General features: G+C 35.8%; 1 protein-coding gene across 4 annotated transcripts; it reads right to left on the bottom strand.

Moving 5' to 3' along the window:
* Window positions 1–744: 744 nt before the first annotated feature.
* didum (dilute class unconventional myosin) lies at window positions 745–24,424 on the bottom strand. 4 transcript variants are annotated; one of them, XM_018451605.1, is made up of 15 exons: window positions 23,742–24,424; window positions 12,443–12,867; window positions 9,478–11,836; window positions 7,627–8,184; window positions 6,797–7,096; window positions 6,416–6,521; window positions 5,313–5,499; window positions 5,181–5,210; window positions 4,626–4,824; window positions 4,355–4,448; window positions 4,211–4,243; window positions 3,581–3,742; window positions 2,784–3,456; window positions 1,597–1,879; window positions 745–1,342 (listed from the first exon to the last, which is right to left on the bottom strand). In XM_018451605.1, the coding sequence occupies exons 1-15, from the start codon at window positions 23,766–23,768 to the stop codon at window positions 1,223–1,225; spliced, it is 5,556 nt and encodes a 1,851-aa protein (XP_018307107.1). In that variant the 5' UTR covers window positions 23,769–24,424; the 3' UTR covers window positions 745–1,222. The 4 variants fall into 4 exon arrangements, with proteins under 4 accessions (XP_018307107.1, XP_018307110.1, XP_018307109.1 ...); XM_018451608.1 differs by lacking the exon at window positions 4,211–4,243; XM_018451607.1 differs by lacking the exon at window positions 5,181–5,210.
* Between the last annotated feature and the right edge of the window lie 555 nt (window positions 24,425–24,979).

The following is a 24,979-nucleotide window of genomic DNA, read 5'->3' as shown; positions in this document are numbered from 1 at the left end:
CTGAACTATCCAGCACCTCGACTTTATTTTCAATATTTTCACTGTAGGAACAAATAAATATGTCACATCGAGTCAAGGTGTAAGTGTGTAAATATATTCTGTCTATAACATCTTCAGGGAAGGGATATTTTCTCGCTTTTCAGACATTATTCTGTGGAATGCGTTTGTAATGCGCGAAACAATGGCAGACCGAACAAAATAACAAACGAATATTGGTACGATCTACTTGTAAAATGGCACAAAATACAATCGCATGTACAATGTATAAATTAGAATACAACAACAATTATGTACCACTGTTTCTTTCAGTCGCCTTTTATCGTATTTTCTTTTCATTCGTATATTAGTCCATCATTGAACTCAATTTTATAATAACTCTTTCTCTCTCCTTTTCGTATCACAAAATATACAATCTATTTCCAACATGTCGTTATATCTTTTCTCTTTCGTGCGTCTCCTTTTTACATATTAATTACAATCTTTAACAAGTTTTCAACTTTATCATGCGAAATTCTCACAAGGATCAAGTATGATGGTACAAAAGAAGAAAGAATTGCGCCATTACTATCTTTCCCTTATTGTTAGATTGCTTTTCAGTAGAAATTGTTTCGTTAGTGCATAATTTCCAAATTTAATTAACTTAAATTTTCGGAAATTCATGATTTTCAATTTTTATTTGAAAAGAAATGAATGCGAGACATACATCTCCTTGTACTTCAAGGAAGAACGAATTTATAAAAGAAATATATCTCTGAGAATATTATTTATCTTTAATGTAAATAATATTGATCAATAAAATCTAAAATCCTTGTAAGAACTTCGTACTCATGCCTTCCTTTATACATTTCGACAACACTATACAGTAACAATAATTGAAAATATCGCTCTTTCTCGTTACCGAGACCCGATCGTTTATCTATACAACAGAATTGACTTCAAACGCGAATACGATTCGGAATGTGACGACATATCATAAAATCTACAAATTACACGAGTAAAAAAGAAACATATAAAACGTGATATCAATGAGCCACTCTCGATGCGTCTACATATAATGTCTATACGTAGCCGGATTATCGGTATCACTAATTTCCTGTACGAATAAATGGACTAAGCGAGTTTCGGTTATTCGCGTATAACGTTTTCAATTCAACTAAAGACACACAGTATAGTACCGTAGTACAGGGATCTTGACCAGGATCATGTCGAGAGAGAGCTTGCGTTACACCTTCTTGAGCATGGGCAAGTGAAGCACCTCAGGTACTTCGATATCTTCAAGTCGAATGTCTGACGGATTAAATGAGAATCTTACGGGATAGGAGTACTTTAGATCCATTAACAGCTGAAAAAAAAATCATTATCATGTATTATAAAAAAAAAATTTGTTCGCGGATTCGCCACAAACGAAGTTCTTTTAAATATTCATCTTGCCAAAGAATTAGATCTGTTTTTTTTATTCCTCACTAGACTGCACTAAAATTTTTTTTCCTCAAATATCAAATATATATAATTTTAAGTTCCAGAAGTGTATACTAGTTTAACTGTAGAAAACAGATTCTGTTGATAATTTCCAATTGACTTATGATGAAAACTTACTTGTTCGTTGTTCTCGCCACGCTCTTTTAGTTTTTCTTGTACTTTTTTGATGAACGAAACAGGAACTCGACTTTCGTAATCATCGACAGGTGTATATAGATTCAGAATTTTCACTATTTGATTGGCCGTCAGTTTGTGACACATCTCGCAGACAGAATTAACGTCCTCGTCTGTCTTGCGAGCCTGCAGAAGCTGCGATGCCTGTATGATGGGATATAGAGCTTCCGACGCGGTTTCTAATCGTCGGTCCCTGCCCCACTGCTCCAAATGGCTCATGTTATACCTTAAATATTAAACGAAACATTGTATAATTCCTACAAATATATTCAATATTATTAGGCAAGTAATAATGCACAAGATTGAAAAATGAATAATTATAAAGTCAGGCCTTAATTTAGAAGATTAAAGAAGAAAAATTTACAGAAGTTTATAAATATTAATCAATTTAATACTGGCACATTTATTATTGAAAGACAGTAATCAATTACTTATTTGGAATACTAAAGACACTGAATAACAGTGTCTTCAAAATAAGTAATTAACTACTATCTTTCAGTATTAATTAAATTAACCTGCAGTAAGATTTCTTATTAAAAAAGTTTTCCCTTATAATTTACTATATTTTCTATAAAGCAATTATTCGTATTAGATTTCTCTTTATACTGTCAATAAGTAACTGCGAATTGAGTCGTCAAGTGGGTGCTCTTGCCGCTCGGTGCGGTTGACTCGCGATTTATAGATCCGAGTTTGATCCCACCTGCGCCTATATACGTGATTTTTCGCGTTTAAGAAGCCAAAAAATAACTCCATCTGGTGATTAAGAGAAAGTCACCAGCACCGTTTAGATTCGGCGTTAAACCTATGGCACATACAAAAACGTAAGGTAATCCGTAAGCGAATTGGCGGTAAAGACCGTAAGGCCAGTAGCGAATCCAATGTTACGATTTCGTTACTGCTTACGTCTTACTACTTTACGTTTTTGTATGTGCCATGGGCTAAATAAATCTACCATTATTAAAGGTGAAAAACAAGCGAGTCTTCTGCTCTCCGAAGAGACTCAAAGGCTTGACATATATAACGTTCTGGCACTATGACCTGGAGGTCATACAAAGAGGTCGGAAAGCCAACTAGGGGATAATACAATACAACTGCGAAACTGAGGATTAATGCGGCACGGTTTATCTTACCTTATCTGCATACCCTTCGTCCATCGGCAGAGCTCGCTCCTCAGTAGCAGGTTGTTCAGAGCGCTGGCACACATGAAGTAAAACAATTGTTTAAATAGTTGCATTACGACCTCGGGATCCACACCGTGATACTGCAGGGTCTTATGAACCGATGTCAGTTCACCCAGAAGCTTGTCTAGTTTCTGCTGCGTGGAATCTGGCTCACCGCCCATGGACGATGACCTGGGTCGTCCGGTCTTGTCGGTCGGAACGGCTATTGCCTCGTGCTCCAGCAAGGCTGGTACCGTGAGGGCTTGAATTCTCTCCTTGAGATTCGTGATAAGATTGTTGAAAATCCAGAGGGCCACGTTGCTTAGAACGACGCGGTACTCGCTCAGGTCGAAGTTCCTCAGGCACTGCTCGTTCTGCCTAGGCGTGTTCTCGATCTGAAACGGCTTGTCGCCGGAATATTGCTTCATATTGTGCAACAAACGCAGGGTGTTGCTTAGCCAGAGCACCCTGGAGTCGAAATCGTCGCGTTTCTTCAACACGCGTTTAACGGCATTCAGGTACTCGGTTAACAGCGACCGCACTTTTTCGTCATCGTTGATGCAGTCAGTGTGCCTAATGCACATGAAGATGATGTAGGCCGGCAAGCCCGGTAACAATGTCACCGCTATTCGGGGTCTCAGCTCTGAAAGAGACAGAAATATTGGATATAAATTTGTGAATTCGAAAGTCGTATGTATAATGAGAGTAGAAAAAAGTAATCAAATAATCTTTGTTAGAGAATTTATTGAGCGAGAAGTAACACTTACCAATGACCAAGTGGCGTATGACTACGTTGATATCTTCTTTCCTAAATTCGAACATTCCTTCATAATCTCTTTCCTTTTTGCGAATGATAGGCATGTTACTCCCATCTCCGTGAGCACCAGAAGCGGCGACGCAGCCGTTCGCGTATTCCACCGCGTTAGACACTGTAAAATTGAAACGTTTATATTGATATATTCTCGAAGTTTTCAGGAAACTGCACTTGACACAATATGCAAGCAATGATGAATTATGATTTGTGATCGAATTGTCCGAATAATCTATATGATTCGAATTGTCTATATGGATATATATGTAATCTAGTTTATTTTTCATAAAATTTTGAATTTTTAACTTACATAAAATGAAGTAACTTTTACTCGGTCGAGATAGCATTGTTCCAAATTTGAAAAAATATCTAAACAACATTATGTTTAAAATCAAGACATAAAATTTGGGCCAAACATACCTCGATTTTGAAACAAGTTGCTCCATTTTACAGCAACTATTTTACGAAACAATTTCTATTTTTTCTTTCTATCGAAAAGCTTATACTGTCGTTTGTTTGAACAATTATTCGGATAATTCAATTGAAACAGTGACTGTAATGACGTCTGTCATGATCACGCACTCACCGCCTTTCATATAAGGACGTTCCTCCCCTTCGTCTTTGATAGCATTAAGAAATAAAGTAATTTATGATGCATAAAAGTAATTGTACAACAATAGAGTCTCTAAATATTTCTAACAATTTGTATATAATTATTTATTATACTTACATCCAGCATCCTTAAGTCGTTTCGACAGGATTCTGCATTGTTTTTTGAAACGTCTGCATTCTTCTGCTACTTTATCGTATTTTTCTTGAAGTTCCTTTAATACAAGCGACAAATATAAATATTAATTTTCATATTTATAAATGAGAAATTAATATCATTTTCTTACGATAAAAAAATAAACGTATAAATAGATTTAAAAGCAACATAACAAAATCGTTTGAAATTGATAATAAACTTTACATTATTGATTTCAAAAAATTATTTTACTTACCAAATTTTCAGACGTCAATCTAGCCACCTCGTACTGCATGTAAAGCTCCGCTTGAGTTTGCGGCGATTTACTTAAATTAATAGAAAGCAATTTTTGCTGCTTCTCGATTTCTTCTTGCAACCTATCTATTTCGTTTCGCCATTCATCTCTTTGCGCTCGCCAATTTCTTTCCTTCGCTTGCAGCTCATCTTCCAATTGCCTTAAAAACAAAGGAGCCAACTTTCTCACTTTTTAAAAATTATTTCGAAAAATCTCTTGAATTGTTCAATCGTAAATTAATTGTTCATTGGGATCATGCTAAACATATGAAATCATGCCATTATAAAATAATTATCGAAATGTAATTGGAGAAATAATGATCCATACAGCATATAAATTAAAGAAATTTAGCATGACTCATACTTAATAATATTAATTTCGCTGATGTAAAAAAAGCTGATTTGAAATGCTTCAAGACATTTATGATAACGTGAAATTATAAAATTTTTTTTTTCTGATTGAACAGTTCAATAACGTTCGAACGGGTGTATCTGCTCGTGAATCTGCTCAACTCACTCTCCTCTTGGTGCCTTTGTCTTAAGTTTACTGAAAATCGAAGTGCATGCACAAACGATAAAAGATTGTTAGAGATTTTTGTGACACTTTGTCAATAGTCACTCGACAGCTAACAATATATTTTTGGGTTACCTGTTAATCTTCTTCTGCGCTTCGAAGGCAAGTACCAGTTCGCCGTCCTCGTTTATGATATCCACGTCTCGACCATAATTGGCACCTAAGTTCTTCATTCTACATGTATGATCAGCTAGCACGCTGTGCAGTTGAATACACTCCTCTCTTCTCCTTTCCAATTCCTCTTGCAGTGCCTCAAATTGTACTACAATAGAATTATATTAGCATTATTATACTGTTTTGCAGACAGGTTATTTTAGTTATTTAGCAGTGATTTTATTCATTTATCGACCGATGAAATGTTAAACACAAATAAGTGGAAAATTTATAAATTGTAGTTTGGATATTATATAAATTCATAAAAATATTATTAGGTACCCAAGCAGAACAATAAGTCATTATAATAACAAAAGATGTCAAAATGACTCCAAAATGATCATTAAAAGTCATTTTTCAATCATTTCCGATTCATTTTAATGTTATTTTAACGTTATCGTGGCTTGTTCTGTTTGGGTACAAAGATCTATCTTGACCGAATATGACGTTTTCCATATTTGTGTTTTATTTAATTATTTAGTGATAGTGTTTATAGAACATCATAGCATTTGTAATTACATAGCATGAAACGAATATGTGAGATGCAAAACATTTCAAAAAGTTCTTTCCATATATAATTTATGCTTTAAACTTATAATATTATTTAAACTTTTACGAAATTTATTAATTCTATACACTTAAACTATTTTTAACATTTAAAGGAAAAGCAGAGATGAATTCGTATGAGCATAAAGCGACAATTTTGTAAATTGTATGAGATACAGAATGTATTGTGTGTGTGTGTGTGTGTGTGTGTGTGTGTAATAAATAATTAGAAAAATATTGGTTGCAAATTTGCAATTACGTGCTACGTTAAAGTTAATATTTAATATTAAATGATGAGAAGATAGCATTTAGAGGACAGAATAAAAGAAGGCAGAAATCTAACACAAAATAAGTAGAAGTTACAGATATGCAGTATTATATACATTTATTTATATCATGCCTTGAGTGCTTGAAAATATAAAATCAGTTAACTTAAAAGAAGCAATGCAACAAATAGATAATGAATTGTAATATATTACTCATGAGATTTTGTTGCGCGGACGATGGACTAGCAGACGATACGGTCTTCCTCAGTGAATTCAAGTCTTTCTTAAGTTGCGCGTTCTCCATTTCCAATTCTTGGAGCTGCAAACAAACCATACGTCCTAGTGATTATAGCAATCAGTGATAATGGCGATAAGACAATGGAGCGTAGTAAAATGAAAAATTTATTTTATCACGATAATCTTTTAATATCGGTTAAATGACGTCAAGTTCGTGTCAGAAGAGGACTGATAGATGTTAGAATAGGACACAAAAAGAACTCATCAAAAGTGAGAATTTAACATGAAAAATCAATATAAGTGGAAATTAAAATCTAATATGAAAAATCACTTTTCCGAATAATTTCCTTTACTTACTCTGAACGAATCCTGCGTTTTGCTAGACTCCTCATTACTATCGCGTTCCAGATCCTCGACCATTCTAATCAGTCTGCCTTTCTCTTTTTCGACGTCTTTCAGCTTCTGTTGCAGCTTCAGGACGAGACCGATGTCCACGGGCGCGTGTGCAGACACGGGTGCCTCCGAAGGCGATTTGTTTGATTGAACTTCCCCATCGGGTGGACTATCCGAACGCTGTTGATTCCAATCGATCGTTTCAACTCGCGAGTAAGGCGTCGATGAGGAACCTGTGGATCTCACGGAACCGTAACCGAAATCCTAAGAAAAAAATTAGGATGTATGTAATTCCAATAATTTATTTTAATAGCAATTATGATAAACAGTAAAAAATTATAATTTAAAGAGATATGAAATATAGCTATTCGGGTAGAAACACGGAATTATAATGATACCATAAGAACATTCACTTATAAAGTGCACAGAAAGAAAGACTTTGTTCAAGTATTTAAAAATTTAGCTAGATATGGATCTGAAAATAATTTTGTGGGACTATCAAAATCATTATGTAGAGCAATTAAATATAGTAAGCAATGTTGCAAAAAATTTTGACACTCTAAAAACTAGCCTGAGCGTCCTACTTATTTTGATGCTCTAACAAAATTTGTTTTCAGATCTGGTAAAAAAATGATATTTTGCGATAAGTATTTGAAAATGAAGTCGAAGTAATAAATATAGTAAGAACACTGTTATGTAAAACTGATTTTATACTCTTATTGCATGTTAAAATTCCTTTTATATAAATGATTCTCCAGTTTATTTAATAATATCCATAATATGCCTTGACTTACGATGTTTTGGTCATCTTGTGGAATTTCCGTAGTCGTGATTTGGCCACTGCCACTGGAAGCATTGCTTAAAGAGCGCGAGTGTCCAAGCACTCCTTGTAACGCTAGTTTTTGTTCTAGCATTTCCGCGTGCTGTTCCATCTCGTGGTAATCCTTGAGTAATCTTTGATAAGCTCCGCGATCCTGATCTTGTTCCATTCGAAGTAGATCTTTCTCTTGCTCGATTCGATATTTCAGATTCTCTTCGGCGCCGCGTTGATTACTCTTCAATTTCTCGGTCGCTATCGAGAGTTCCTTTCGTAATCTTTCATTCTCCTGCAGTAGTTTCTTATTCTCCTCGCCTTTCTGTAAAGCAATTCTCTCCTTATCATGCAGTATATCCATTTTTTCGTCCTTCTCTTGCTGTAGAATTTCCTCTATTTTTTTCAGCGCTTTCTCTCTTTCTTGCATTATTCCGTTTAGTTTCTTATTCTCAACATCAACGAATTTCAAACCATCCAACTTGCACTTCAAATCTGCCATCTCATTTTGAACATTTTTCAAGAACTGATTTTCCTTCGCCTGAAATAACAATTTCATATGTTTCTTAGACGCAGCTATCGATTATTGGAAAAACATTGAAATAAATAATAAAACATATAAATTGAGAAAAATGTTCCGATTAAACCAACAAAAAGATGAAACCGAACAAAATTTCTGGTTATTATAATCTCATCAAAATCCTTTTGGGTCTTTTTATTGGTTTAATCAGAATATTTTTTTAGTGTATAATAATAAATAGATGATTTAATCAACGAAGTAAGAGAAGCGCCAACTGTCAAAATAGACTGATCAAAATAGACGTTGGAATAATATTTCTATATGTATTTTAAATACATTTATCTTAGATATATGACTGCACATCGATTACTTTCGGACTTGCAACATAATTAAAATCAAATAATAATAATCTCACAAATTAAAGATCGTCGATTTGTTGCTACTATAGTAGGCGTTCTCCCAATTTGAGACATGTAATATTTGTCGCACAATAATCAATATAGAGAAAATGTGCAGGGTGAATGTGTATAAATAATAATAAGTTAGAATCAGACTGCTATATAAATAAATTAACTAAGTATACATATATGATTTAATGTGTCGATCGTGGTGTAGAGAGAGTTGTGTGACTGTTCTCTGTGTCAAGGATCCCGGGTTTAAATCCACCCAAAATACATATATCAAATTTTATTTTATTAATATCTCTCGCAAGACAACCCAATCAGAAATATTGATCGATCAACGGCGATTGGCGTCGAATTGATGATGATTAGACGTCGATTGACTAATTATTTCTGATTGGCAGTAGCAAACTACCGAGAGTGTCTTTGCCATGACAAGCTCTTCTAATAGATCATTCGGAACTGGCGTTAAAAACTATGATATATCCTATATATTAGAATTAGTGGATATATACAGAAGAGGTCACTATATCTCTGACAAGAGATAACAATTAAGGAAAGATATGATATTTAAACTTAAAAATATTGAGCGCGAGCATGGCATGGCAGACAGCGCACTGGTCTATCATGCCAGAGATCCCGATTCGGGGTTCGATCCCAGTAAGAATCAAAATATTTACGCTCGTGTCTCCTCTCGAAAAAAGCTGGTAACCTCCCGAGAGTATCCTTGCCCACAGAAATACCTTTAGAAAATCCGCCGTTCGGAACCGGCATTAAAATTGTAGGTCCTATATGCTCGTGGCAATTGAATAATCAGCTTGTACACCACAAGCATATGAGAGAGGTGTAACACAGAGGCCTAACGTAAGAAGAAGAAGAAGTGTAATATTAATATAAATAGTACGTCACTTACCATTTCATTTATCTTCTGCTGCAACGTGATGATCTTCATCTCCAGTCCTTTGTTGAGCGACTTAACGTGTTCTACACTCCTAGCCTCGGCCTTTAGTTGCCTGAAGATTTTCTTCGCTTGGCGTTTCCTGATGCACGATTGTACGATTATTATGTCCCTGAGTTTCTTCTTGCACGCCATCCTCACGAGATATCCACGAGCGAATCTTTGGATCACAATCGCAGCGGCGTTGTCTTTCATTATCTTGTACCTGGCGCGAGCCATATTGCCCCTGCCGAGCGTTTGCAAACTGAGAATCGTACGTTTTATCTGTAAATACCAACGCCTCTGCAGCCAGCCCTTTACTCGTGCCTGAATCTTCACCGCTGCCCTCTCCCTCCTCACAGCCTCTGCCTTTTGTCGAGCGATGTAACCCCTGCCGTATCTCTGGAGACCCAGAATCGACCTGCGAATCTTTTTGTATTTATTACGATGGATCAGACCGCGCACGGTCTTCTGAATCATTATGCAGGCGTCACGCTGTCTCTCTGCTCGTAATTTCTCCAAATATGCCACCTGACCAGCCCTGAAGAGCACCTTAGTCTTGCCAAACTTGAACTTGTCTTCGTCGTTAATGTACCTGGCCAGGATGCGTCGGCAGGTCTCCTTCAGATCATCCCGCCGTATCTCTTTAAACTTGCAGAGGCAGCGGTACCTCTGGAAGAAGTCACCGTACGTACGCTGACTCGGGAAGCCTGCAGCGGAGATTCTAATGGTCTCCAGAACGCCGCAAGCACGCAGCTGTTGCACCGCTCGCACCGGACTATACTCGAAGGCTTCCTTCTCGTCGTTCGGCTTGATGCAGCGCACATAGTGCGGCGTCGTGGCGTTTAGCGTGGCCATCAGCATGTTAAGGGAATCACGGAACTGTGAGCCAACCGTCTTCTTATTCTGTTTGTTGGTTGCGTTCATCGGTACGTTCTTCTGAGTAGACACTTTCACTCTTGCGTGCGGTACTGCCAATTTAGGATCTTCTTCGCTGAACAGCCTTCTCAACAGCTTGTTCTCGCTATTTCTCAGCACGTCCACTTGTTCTTCGATCACTGTGTCGCGATTCTTTTCTAGGAAGCCCACAGTTTCGTATTGTACGAGATCGGCGAAGTGATGTATCAGGAAGGCTGTAGTGCCGAATCGCGGTTTTTCAAAATGCTTAGACTTGATGCACTTAGTGTACAACTTTTCCGCCCAGGAGGCGTCCGAACCCTTCGGCATGCGACACTCTTCGTCGAGCAGATCTAGAATACCGAGTTTGGTTTCGATCAGATCGATACACGGCTGATTATCGTAAAAATCGATGAAAGTCCATTCTATATCCTCTTTCAAATATTCCTCCTGCTCGAGTTTAAAGACATGTTGATTGAACTGTTGCTGGAGCTTCTCGTTCGCGTAATTGATGCAAAACTGTTCAAACGAGTTTATCTCAAACGTTTCGAAGCCGTAAATGTCCAATACACCAATGAAACAGTGTGGCTGACTAGGTGATTGCAATGAAATGTTGATATTGGTCACGATCCAGTTGAAGAGCTCGGCATAGATATGTTTGGCCAAGGCGTCTCGCGCGCCATTTGCCTGTTCCACAGTCATAGGCTTCAGGAAGACTTCTCGTGTCGAAACGATTTTCCGATGGCACAGCCATTTGCGCATTGCGTTGATTTCGACGCCCAACAGCTCGGAAAGAACGAGCAGATGTCGATCCGATGGAGCAATGTAACTGGATTCGGTATCCACCTCGTTCTGCTTCGCATCCTTGACGCAACTACTTATGTTTACATTACCTAAGTGTAGTATGGCCGCCAGTATGCGTAGCATGTCGTCCTGCTGTTTGGACGTAAAACCAAGCATCGTCAACGCACTTATGGTCTCGTTAAAATACGTTAGATCGTCTACGCCATCGATCCTTGGATTGTTGCCCTGATTGAGATAGTGGAACTGATTCTGGTCGGACAAGTGTAACTGGGGAAGACGTTTTGCCGCTGAGCACATTTGATAAAAGATGTGATAATTTCGTTCCTCGTTTGCCTGAAATACCACCCTCGACTTCTCCAATAGGTACGTTCTCATGCTCGCACCGGTGATGTGATAATTCTTATTGAACTGGATTTCAATAAACTTTCCGAATCTGGAGGAATTATCGTTCCTGGTAGTCTTTGCATTACCAATTGCCTCCATGATAGGCGAAGAGGCGAGAACCTTCTTCTCGACCTGCGTCTCCGTCGCTGATCCGCCAACAGTCGCGAAATACCGCATGGTATACTTCGCCGAGACGGTTTTGCCGGCGCCCGATTCGCCGGAGACGATAATCGACTGGTCATGATTCTCCCTAAATTAAAAAGTTGAATGAAATAGATTGAATGAAATTACGTTATATAAATTTGAGCTAATTAAAAACATTTTATAGTATGCATATAATAATATAAAACATATTTCATAATATAAATGCAATTTAAATATCCTATTAAATATACCTTTAAAAATGTATTTTTTAACAGACTGAAAAAATTATTTTAAAAACAGATTTTTTGTATTATATATTTGAAAGTAATATAAAAAGTTTAGCGATTTAGAATGGATAAAAAATTATTTCAATAAGAAATAGATATGTTTTTAAAAAATAATGAAAAATTTTTATTCAAACTATAAAATTGTATTTTTAAATTTAAATATTGATTTTATTAAATTGTTTCATATATATATAAATTTATTTTTATATTGAAAATATAAATTTTTAGTTTCAGTCACTTTTTCAAAGACTATACTTACATTTAATTAAGAATATCTTTTTTATTCACCTTTTTTATTCATCAATTATTAGTTGTTAATATTGTTAGTTTCTTATCAAACATAAAGACTGCTTTTTAATTAATATCGCTACAAGCGTATATCAATGACACAATCTATAGATAAATGTCGCCAAGAGATTACTCACCTCTCCAACTTCGTATAGGCTTCCTCGGCTACGGCGAATATGTGGGGTTCCAGGTCGCCCATCGCCTGACCCCTATAGGCCCATATCGTGTCATTGCCGTAGATGGGTAATTCGTTGTACGGGTTAAAGGCTACCAGGACTATGCCACAGTAGGTGTAAATGGAATGCCGTTGGAAGCGGATCTGGAGATTGTAGAGAACAGCGGGCTCGTGAAGAAACGACAGTGACGTGAGATTATTTTCTCCTATCAGAATATCGGGGTTTCGGAGTGGCGGAAGATCATTGTCCGATTTGATCTCCAATATCCTCGTCTGATTCGATTCCTCCGTGCGCACCTTCAGCGTTGCCTGATTCTGCCTGTAGTTCTCCAGGAGCACGGCACCTTCCCACACTTTCTCTGGATGCGGCACCCATACTCGGCCGTCCTGCGATCGATTGTTGTTTTTTGCATTAATAAAGTTTTGTCAGTTTTATTATATAGTTTAATAACAAACGCGGTGCATCCCTGTTTGTTAATACCGACGGTTTATAAAATTATTAAAAAGTCGATAATCGCGCGAGGTTATTGAAGTTGAATATATCTTTGTTAAAAACATCAGATGGTCCATTAGGTTTATTTAGATTTTAAGTTGAAATTGACAATTAAGGTAAAAGTTTGAATTACAAGTTAAAACAAGATCGAACATGTTTATTAATTGCACTTGTTTATATCATACAATCGTTACAGCATTTAATTAGTCATCGGAATGACTTTTTCAGCACATCGCAAAGACGACCGTTTTTTTTTAGAGTGGTGCATAAAGCTCGAGGTCGCCAATAAGAATGTATCGATTTGGTTGACAAATGCTCCAATTCGCCGTTATTTCATGCATTTAATGTTATCATGTATTATTCGTATGCGGTAGAATATACCATCCAAGCATAGAAATTACCGTTCTATTCAATCTCGGTACTAATGCTTAACATTCACCATTAATCACATATGTGATGAACAAGAGGTCGACATGACATACAAGATCAATGATTTCTTTTATGTATTGCGAATACGAAATTGATCTAAATAATAAATTGTACACAGGTCACGCTATTTCTACATTAGAAAGGAAGCTAAAATTATGTGAATATATTTTTCAATTACTTATTTAATTATAAAATGTATACAAAGACATGTGTATAATATTATATTATATTAATTTAAATCAGGATTGGCTCGTTACTTGTAATGAAGTTAGGAATAGAGTCTTTTTTCTCAGCAATTTAACTTTGTTTCTTTCTTTCCATCTGCATAACTGCAGTAACTTAATTTAGTTACATTTTTTTGAAACTAATAGCTAATTTAATAACTTGTAAAAGTAACTAGTTATTATATTTTTTAAGAAAAAAGAACTGTAACTATTTACTTTTTTTAAAATAAAAGTAACTTTCCCAATCCTGATTAAAATTTTTAATCGCGCCTACAGGTAATACTATAAAATAACACTAAATCTAAAATCTGTTTAAAGCATAAATCCAAGAAATTAAGGTATCATGTGCAAACATCATGGAGAAATTTAGATCATTCATAAATGTCAGACAGTTTTACAGTTTGACATTTTCTACGAACATGTGAACGACAATCGTGAGTGAATAACGGTGTATCCGTCAAACCCAATGGGCTTTCATGTTCATTGTAAGGATTTGTATTGTCGAAGTAGTCTACCGGGATCACCCAATTGTATTACGAATGTACTATCCAGAAGCATGTCAAGCAACGGTAAATTGGTTTTTTTGCCGAAGTCGCGACTTCCCTTTCGCCGTCCCACATTTTCGAATCATCCCATAAGTAACGTCAACGATCCGTAACCATAATTAGTAAGTTTAATAGACAAAATAGTTTATTGATTATATCAACAGCTTTTTTGTGAGTCTTCCGAGACAATCGCCTAAATTAAATCTTCCAATTTCTAAAGAAATTTTATTTACACAATTAAATGCTTTTTGTATAATTGTATAATTGTGCTAATAATCGTGTGTTAATAATTGAAACGTGCTTTACACATTAAAATATATTAAGAAGTTATATTGAAAAATCGCAGAATCTTAAGTTTACACAATTATTAATTTTATCTTTGAAAACATAAATGAATATGAAATGCATAATCCCAGCATAATCTCTAATTTATACTGGGATAGTAATTACATAAAATGTCGTGTGAAATGGCAGGCAAAACTTGTAAATGTGCAACGTCACGTTTACTTTAACATTAATGAGTTTCACCTTATTTACTCACGATAATTCACGTTGATCGCATCTCCACTGTGCGTGCGAAAATCTTTGAAAGCGATAGAAAAAAGGCGCCGGTTCTTCTCTTTGTTAAAACTTATAAATAATTTCATTAACTGCTTTGATTACACGAGCCAATTAACCGCATTTAGAAAGACAGTAAAATACGCGACCCTGAACTTGGTTTTCACAGTGTGTAGGTCGTATACGTATGTCATTTATTACGCAAGATACTGTTTCGCTGGCTGGAGAAGAAATAAAAACGCGGACAGGTGACACGTAATGGTCGTGAAATCATTGACGCGGTATAATTAAACCTCTTATCTCTTCGTTTGCCCCTATCGTTACGTTTCACGTTGATGTGACTCACAAAACGCACGACGTTTTACTTATACGCAGACTTGTGCGAAATATGAGTAACATTATACTGTGTTACACGACACCACGTTAATAAACATCGTAATGCTTACGCTAACAGAATTGGAGTATCAATAACATTCGCGTCGTATTTAATAAATGACACAATAGTCAGCTTGACACTTCACTTCGCGAATTGATACGATCGATTTGAGTCACATCTTGCTCTAATAGATTAAAAATAAATCGGTGAGCAATTTTCGGAGCTAAAAGATAATGACTCTCTTCTGTATAAATAATGTTAAATTTCTTTTAAGATATTTCTTTTAATACATTTTCAGTAATTTTTTAATATATATTTTCTTTAATATATTTAAATTTATAAAATTTGTAAGATTATATTAATTGTAAAATGTACAAATCGTATAAAAGACACGTAGTATTTATATATATAAGAATTTATACTTAGGAAATCTCTCAATGTGTCATGAGATGAAATTTTATGTCGGTGCTGTCGACATAAAATTTCATCTCGTGACACAAAGGTTTTTACTACAGTATATTAGTTAATTACATAAGAGACTTTCGCTGAAGCGTTCGCAGAGTTCATAAAGAAAAAAAAGACGATGGAAAGGTAGACGTAAATAAAGGACATCGAGATATTCTTGAAATACCTGACCCAGGGGTTACGTACAATTTACAACCGATGCAACAACATTAATATTAGTACAAACTTTTACAGTTATACGATCGGTTAGATGAAAAGTATTTTTAATTTTGTTTTTTCATTTCGTATTTATCTTTTAATTATATAAGCTTCGACTTTATCAGTGTGCAAATTTCTCTACATAGTTCGAAATTTTACACGGATTAATACGTCTTGGCTAGCTCGCTTTGATGGCATACCATATTAAAGAAATTGTTCCCATGCTTTCTATGTTATATATCCGCAACATGCAACAACACAGCAGCAGCAATAACCGTAAGGCCAATTATCACTACGAGCTTACGGGAAGAGGAACAAAAAACTCGAGTTCTCTACCGGGTTCTCATAGCAGGATTCTAATTGAAGAGATGTCCAGAAGACAAAAGTGATCCGCGGATCCGTAGCCATAGAAAGTTACGATGCATTTTGCGTATTTACGTAATTTCCTAATTCAATGTGAGTGAGTCTCCTGATTTCATTGTATCGCTTTCCGTCGCGGATTAATTTACTGCGTCCACATATGTTTAATATATGCACATGATTAAGATACGGCATCAATAATAAACAATTAAAAAGTACGATAAATTAAATACGTAAATAAGAAAGTGGTTTATCTCCTTCAAGAACACGTAAAGAATTTGGCTAATTATATTGAAGTTTTATTGGTACGTATAAGTTTCTATTTTGAAAGTACTATCTTTCTCATTTTTCTTTTTACTCTTTCTTTATATTCTTGTAAATTATATTTTCCTCAAGAACGAGGAAATGTTTTTGTTGTACCATATATTTTCGTCGCAGGTGACGTTTTGTGATCGATACTGTCCCAATTTTGCGAGAACTACTCGTTGGTAATGTATTTTCTTCAAAACTTGATGCAAGTCACTGTACGCATATGTCGCATATGCACGAAGCAGCTTTGTTGTCTCTGCACGAGCGACGCAACCCTTTCGTTATTCTCCGAGCTTGTTCACCACCGAGGTAGGGCTTCCATTGCATTTCACACATGAGGCTCTTTTCTTACTAATCGTGCGAATATTTTTCACGTGTTTCTTTCATGCACAGATCAATACCAACATATAATTTTACGATAATGTTTGTCAATCTGTTTTCTAGTTTAATTATAAGTTAGTAAAATTGTTATACAATCAACTTAAGGACACAATATTTTTACTAGAGCTTGTAAAGATTTTTTATTTGAGTAATATAATAAAATTTATTGGTCAGAAACTTTAAAAGGCCACTATAGATTCAATGTACAATATAATATACAAAATAATTACACCTCTGTCATTAATTAATGAAATAAATAATCTTATATATCTTGAAATGTGATTAATATATTTCTAAAATATAGGATTTTGAATCGCATGTTTTAATCTGATTTTGAATAGCAATGTTGCAAAAGCAACATTTGCTCGACTAACGAATTATTTTCATTATCGCTAGTAATTGTGTCAATTATGACGCAAAAAGTGGTTTGATTGGCAGTAACATTTTATCAATGTTTCACGGTTCAAGTCTTCATTTTCGTGTGCAGTTTAAACCTAGGTAGAAGAGCAATTGGAGGGGTGTTGCAATCTTATCACTACGAGGCCATCCCGGAATGTATGATTCATGCTGACATGGATTTCTTTAACGACAAACTTAACTGTACGATTCGTTACGTATTCACTTTGTAAACATCAACATTTAAAATATGAAGTAGAATGGAGTATGCAATATGTAAACGAAGTATTTTTTGGATATTGAAGAAACAAGACTTAAAAATGAAGAAAAAGATATTGAATTGCATCAGCTTATAAATGTATGTAAAAATACGAAAACAATCAATGGAAATTTATATTCAATATTTATTGACATTTTATTTTTCACTTTTATTTTACATCCCATATTTTTGAAAAACGCGAGATGATAATCGAAGGGCTCTCTGAAAAAATGTTGCAACCATTATTTTTGTGAAAAGTGACGTTTTAATAGAAAAATATTGCTTGTGCGTTAGCTACATGTTTTTTTTTTATTTATTATAAAAATACTTTGAAAAACGTTAAAAAATACAACGTTCTATCAGGAAGTCCTTCAATTATACCTCAAAATGCAGATAAGTATTGATAATGTTCTTTGTTATTCGCAACCATGAAACACATGTGTGATCTAAGAGTAGACTATAAAAACTTCGAGGTCTGTTAACGACTGGTGCAAACAACTTCGAATTTACCTTCTTAGTCGTTGATATTGGCGATGGATAGTAAGATCGATTGCTTATGATGCTTACATGACGAATGCGTTTACCTTTTCCTATCTAATAGGCCATAAAAAACAGAAGCTCGTTAATCCAATTCACACTTACACTATAAGTATTGCAATTAAAGTTGCGATATATACGTCAGGCTGTTAAAATATATATATATACAATATATATACATATATACTTCTTTCTTTCCTACACACGCAAAATTACGTGACTTATAATTAGAGTTTAAGATATATTCAAGCTGTGGTGTGCGTCATAAAAAGAATTGCACATTAATTTTGCATAATCACAATGTCAAGCGCTGTAAGAAATAACATCATTATATTTTACTGCGCTCAATTTTTTATTTAACTCGACATAATGACGATGCCCTTCGGCGTAAAATAAAATGTGTAATGTGGCATCACGCGTGAAAGTATCTTCTTGGAGATACTTTCTGCTACTAAGAGATTAATGCTCCCGATTCATGCCTTACCGAGAGGCGATTAATCGATCTCGATAAAACAAAGGCAAATTTAGTCATCGAGTCTCCGTGAAAGAAAAATTGCGACCGTGAGAACGCGACTTTCCGCTTCGGGCGCGGGTGTTATGCGCGCGTCAGTAACAGCGGAATGCTTTCGTGGGATATCGCCGCGAGGACTTCACGTCTCGCGGATAAAGAGAAGGGATCATAAAGGACCGACGATGTAACGCCTTATTTAACACAGGAAACATTTCTTCGCGAGATAAAGAAGCGCTTCTCCGATGAAGCGCGCTCAACTGCCGGCAGGAGTTTCTCTTATCCGGATGACGACGCAATGAAATGTGCTAATCTCCATGATCGATGATGGAAACGGCGCATATGCAATCGATAATAGATTAGAGAGCTTGTGCGCAGTGATCTTGAGACACGAAAGTCCTTTCCGTCTGCGACACGGTGTAATCAATATAAGGAGAATGGTCTCTCCGTTAAGAGAAAGGGTTTCCTACAACGTTAGCGCAATATGAGAATAAACTCCGCGCTGATCTCAAACAGATAATGACACGAATATTTAATGAACCGCACATGACTTTGTCTTAATGAGAGTTTGATGGATCATTATATCGTAATTTCTTAAATTTCAATTTTGATTTATCTGAAGTCACGAATGCGCTTTCATGGTAAAAGATGAGCTAGAATTGTTAGGAATAGCCAACCGGGAGATCAGTTCGAGGAACACGACCGGTGAGCTATGCTTATAGCCAAGCAGATCCCTTTCTCTTGCTGTAGAAAAGCAAAACGTCTCGACACGAGGCTACACTCGCTACACTCTTTGCCCTCCGTCATTGCAAAGACCAGTAGATTCCTCACGCGAGATCATGAGGAACATTTCATCTGCAGTCGCGACGATCGTTTAAGGAAGATCCACACCGGAACAATCTCGAGAAAATTGTCCCCGGTATCGTCATACTAAAAAATTTATCAGAACTCAAGTTTCTCGTTATGACAAATCTTATCTGTAATAATTGACTTTACATAAATTATTTTGCATAATTATGTTGGAAAATAATAAAAAGAAAAAAGATTTGTTTGACCAAACCTTCACGTTCCATTGTTCTATAATCTATGACAAAGGAATTTTAAATCTTTCGTTTTATAGCATTAACAAATATTGTTCAAATTGAGAAAAATGCGCTCTTTTTCCGAAAATGAAAAAATGCGCCATAAAAAAAGAGAGTAAAAGAGAATACATTTTTCTCAATTTGAAAAATATTTTGTGATGCTATAAAGTATAAAGAGAAAGAGATTTGAAATTCCCTCGTCGTAGAACAATATATGAAACACGAACCGTATTTTTCTCTTTCATATGTGTTCGATATTCGATATTTCAGAACTCTCTGAAGACCCACATAGTCGTAGCTACGCTCGAATTGGCATGATCGATGAAAAAAAATATACCTAAGGAACAATGTCCACGTCGCCAGTTTTTTTCGAGGATTTTTCCTCGTATCCCCGCGTCCGAAGAAGCGAAAACCTGTTATAACAAAAAGCATGATGCCCGACCTCGGGCAATCCCCGCCGCTTACCTGGTCACTCCGATAAATCAACCACCAACGTCGGGGAGAAGCGTCACAGTCTTAAAGGGAATAGCATAAACCGAAGGAAATAGCGCTTTCTAATCTCGGTTTTCATTGCTCGGCAGCACGTTAATCCCAAGACGCATATTATATGCATCATATTACTTTTTCTCATTTCAATTCACACGTGGATTTACTACTCATCGTGAGAAAAAATAAACTGCACGTTAGACATATGTTGTTTTCATACAATTAAATTTTTAAGTTGCAATTATCTTAAATCTGACAAAATTAATTTTTTCATAATACGCTTATATTACCTGTCGCTGACATGACGATTTCCTTCCGGAACGAATCGGATGACGACGATTAACTATTGAAAGATACTATAGCGATTGCATTGTCACAGTTAATCCGCATTGATAGTCTCGTTTATATATAATTTACATTCACGAAATCAGTCTTCGCTGCGAAACATATAGGTATACACATACATGGACATTCACATAGACTAAGCTTAGACTCTTATTTTGGCTTCAGGCAAGACATACACGAGACAAACACGAGAATTAACGTGGAGACCTTCACCTTTATTGAAGGATATGATCCTTCAAACGCGATTGATAAAAACATTTCTCTTTTTTCGATAATATTTAGAAATTTAATTGTTCGAGAAAGACCGATCGGGACTTGATCATTAGAGAGTGAGTGCAGCTGATTCAAAGAAAAAGAAAAAATGAAAAGCCGCGGAGAAAGAGAGCCAGTCACACTGTAATAAACTCCTAAACGTATAATTTTAAACTTGTGACTGAGTCTTATTTTATTCCGTCATTACTAAATTACGTATAAATATCCGTCCTCGCTTCCGCCATTTAGCAAATAATTAAAGAATCACCAAAGAACAGTTAATTATCTTGAAAGGTACAATTGTAATTATCACATGGTCGTGACATTTAGGGACATTCCGAGATTTCGGCTTTGGTTAACATAATTCATGACTATGTAGAAAATGCGGCTGTTTAGCGATCTGTTAATGACAGTTGAGTTACAAAAAGTGGTGCAATAATTTTTTCGGAAGGAATCGATTGCTTCACATATAATCGCTTTAATTCATTGTTAATTTATATTTTTCATAGTAATAATTTGTTTTAGTTGTGTGTGATTCTAAATCTCTCAAAATAATTATATTAATTTTATATTTCAAGTCTCTTTATCAAAAGCATTTCATATAATCGCAATCGTGTTATTAGTGGAATATTATCGTGCGATAAATTAAACACAAGCTGTTATTTTTATAATCGTACCACCTGATTTAGATCAGAATTTAGGTCTCTTGTAATGGAGGTTCTCTTGCTAACAGTTATTGATTTTACTTTCGGAAAGAAATCTCGATGGCCCGAGAAACACTCCATTTTTCCGTATTTATTAATGCACACACACATACAGTAAAATATTTAACAATTTTTTGTTGTTCAAGTCAGCGTTCTGCAGCTCGATCAGTCAGTACATATCAATAAAAATGTAGTAAACGTTATAAACCGAGAATTCTTATCAATATCTTTGTTTTAAAGAAATGAGAAATAAAAGACGTGGATTTTCTCTACATATTTAAAAACAACAATATATTCATTATAGATCATACGGTTTAAAAGTTGCAACAGACATAAATTATTGTTAATATCAATTTTGAGAAAAAGATATTAACTGCATGATGAAGTAAGTATACAATCGGACACATACAGAACTCGTCAATCTTGACAAAGAGAATGCTTTAGATAGGATGCCAAGTTAGTGTTATTGATTTTCATATACGATATTGTACAAAGCCTGAATTTAAAGGTACGTTCAGTGAGATTTGAGAATTTGTTTACTTTGTATCGATCAAGATCTCTGAAAACAGCTAAGTTATCAAGATTATCTTCAAATAAACATTTCAGAGAGATGATTGTGCTTCTTATCAAGATACTCATTGGAAAGAGAAGAAAAAAAAAATTCTTTGGAAGCAAGAATAATAGCCTGCATAATTAAATACAATGGAGACGTCTGTTATATTCAAATGAGAGTAAAAAGAATAACAGTGAGAAACAGTATTTTCTCTTCGGTTTAAGTCTCTCGTATCATAGAAACTGTGACATGCATATTATGTAAATGGATGACCCATATTCGTGATATACGTATATATGGGAATGTAGCAACATAGACATAACGATAATTATATAATTCTTTTATATATTTATATATTTATGTAATTGTTTATATAATTCTTATTTGATCTTATTGTTGTATAATAGAGAGGACTGGTTTCTTAAAAGGCTGGAACTTATGTAGCTTCTCTGGATATTTATAAAAAATAATCCTAACAGATCTTTCCTGGATTGCGAGTTATACACGGTGATACCGGGAGAAAGATGTGTTTATTCCAAATGCCAAAGTGTTGCGCGTTGTTAATGTTTAACAAAAGGCGTAGAAACGGAGTCGGATCACGGTTTCGCACGCGCAACCATAAACTCGCAGTGGCAAACGTCGTTCCCGCAGTTTCCATTGATTGTATAACCGAGACATTTTCAACTCCATGAGTTTCCTGGTTGATATAAAGATAAATCACGTCAAGCGAGACTTCGAGATATTATATACGACTGAAATAATCTAGATAAAATTTAATTTAAAAAATATATACAGGTTCTCGTATGAATAAACATTCAAAAATAATGAAAAAGAGGGCAGTAAGTCGAGCTAGATTTTTCCTTTTGTGCTATTAATATATTATCTTAATTTAATGTTACATAGGCTACGTTTACACCGTGCACTTAATCTGCGACCTATACGATAGGTGTCTTTGTTTAACCTACAGGATAAACAAGGACACCTATTGTATAGGTCGCGGACTAAGGGCACAGTGTAACTAACGTAGCTAATGTTACATAGTGTAAAAACAAACGTTCTAACCTTTTAACAACTGGTTATCTACAATGCTAATATATTAAAACGCCATTAATTTCGCCAATTTAAAAACAATAAATACATGCGATTAAAATTTATTTTTTTTAAATTCTGGTGAAATTAACACAGCGTAATTTATATTTTTTTAACATTGGAAATAACAGGTTGTTAAAAGATCAAACCGTTTATTATTATATTACATAACGTTAATGTTAAGTTAAGGTAATTACATATTAACACAAAATATCTAACTCACATACTCTTTCTTTCGTTATCGTTGAATTTTTAATCCAATACTTTTACATAAATGTAAATACAATGACAACGTGCAATTTTAAATAATAATTAAGTTTCAAAAAATTTATAAATTATTACTACGAATATTGTTTATTGAATTTCAACCCTTTTAATGTACTTGAAGTTAAAGACACGTTTCATATACATTTATCTTCAAAATTCCTTCGGATCCAGAAAATGGAACAACATCCCTAATCATCTTCCACCATTGCGTCTCTAGTTATAGAGGAAAATCTGACGAAAATCTCTAGTCACGCCGCTTCGCGCATCATACTGAATCGAAACATCCCCTTGAAGCGTAGCGTTAATCCCCCCCGAAGGACTGAAACGTCGGCACGCGAGAAAATCCTCGGCGCGCAATTTTATTTACGTCAGAGGAGACCTGCCATCTTCCTCAGAGATGCACACCTGATATCAAATATAATTCCCGAACTAGTCCCCGCGATACCTTAACATAGAGCTCCCTCGTAGTCATCGTGATTGGTCCAGATGTCGGGCACCTGGATCAGGTAGAAGCTGGGTCAGGAGGTACCACAGGTACAACACGATCACACGCGCGTACCACTACACACCGTATACATGCATACGCGCGGCAAAAACGACGACGACGACGATGACGACGAAGTGTCTAGCGTTGGACGCATGCGATCGAAAGCCGCACGCGCTATGAACACCGTCGACTTCGTCGGGTCGTACGCAATGTCACCTGACAAAATTCACGGCATGTTTGTTTTTTCTTTTTTTTTTCTTTCCTGGTCCCAGTCGTTTCACCACTCCTCGACGTGTTCCTTGAGATAAACGGGCACTTTCCCGTTCTCCGCGAGTGGTACCAGTTCGCGCCGCGATTTATTTCCCAGGATAGGCTGTGACCTTTTGAAGGAGCGATCCGGCACCACCAGCGAGAGCAACCTCTCGCGAAGGTCGTACCTCCACGTAAACGACGGTACTGCCGCTGCCAGCTGGCTCGTTATCGGGTTTAGATTGCGCGCCCCTCTCCGGCGACCTCGACGCCCACCTTCGCCGGCCCGCAGCGCGGTATCATTGATGTCTCGCTCCGACGCTCGTTGGTGGTATCGTGCGGTCCTCCTTAAAGAATCGAAGACCAACACTGGCGACGTTCGATGTAGAGCGGGCTCTTGGAGAACGTTCCAGGCAAACAAGGAGAACGCAACTCGCTGGATAGCCATCCTTGCTCCAGAAAGAAACATCATCCAGAAAGTTCAAGATAATTTAAAAATGTAAAATGTCTATCACAAATATTTTGGGAAAAATATTAAATTCTTTCAAACGTTTGTGGTATTCTCGATAAGGCTTTAAAAAGTAGCAGACTCTACGATAAGTGTGATAACGAGCATAAATTTACTTTAGTTTTTATTTTACAATTATAATTTAGGCAATTTGAACCAGGCTGCCAATATTTTTAAAGAATCTGCAATAGTTATCAGTTTTTATGCTTATTGCACATACATATGCATGATAAAAAATAATAATATTTGTAATCAAACGGAAACTGCATTATGTATCATTGCTCGCATTAAAATTCTTGATAAACCAGTACTGGTAACACGTGGCTTTTATCATTGTTTGTTCATCTGCCGACGCCTACCTCCGTGATCATTTGCTGGTAACGGAACTTGGAGCTCCAGTATATCAGTTTATGTTACAGAATATCTGTATGACTGTAGG

The sequence above is a fragment of the Mycetomoellerius zeteki genome, unplaced genomic scaffold, assembly GCF_001594055.1.
Source record: "Mycetomoellerius zeteki isolate Tzet28-1 unplaced genomic scaffold, Tzet1.0 scaffold312, whole genome shotgun sequence".
In the NCBI taxonomy this organism is placed as follows: domain Eukaryota; kingdom Metazoa; phylum Arthropoda; class Insecta; order Hymenoptera; family Formicidae; genus Mycetomoellerius; species Mycetomoellerius zeteki.
Note: the sequence above shows the minus strand (reverse complement) of the source record. Positions and strands in the feature narration are given on the sequence as shown.

Bases quoted from the DNA above. Each gene is read 5' to 3' on its own strand.
- didum (XM_018451605.1), bottom strand. From the start codon at position 23,768: ATGACTACGAGGGAGCTCTATGTTAAG. The intron at 7,097-7,626 runs GTAAGTCAAGGC...TTTTTTTCTTAG, and splicing joins CACAAGATGACCAAAACATC to GATTTCGGTTACGGTTCCGT. The intron at 4,449-4,625 runs GTAAGTAAAATA...CTTGTATTAAAG, and splicing joins GATTGACGTCTGAAAATTTG to GAACTTCAAGAAAAATACGA.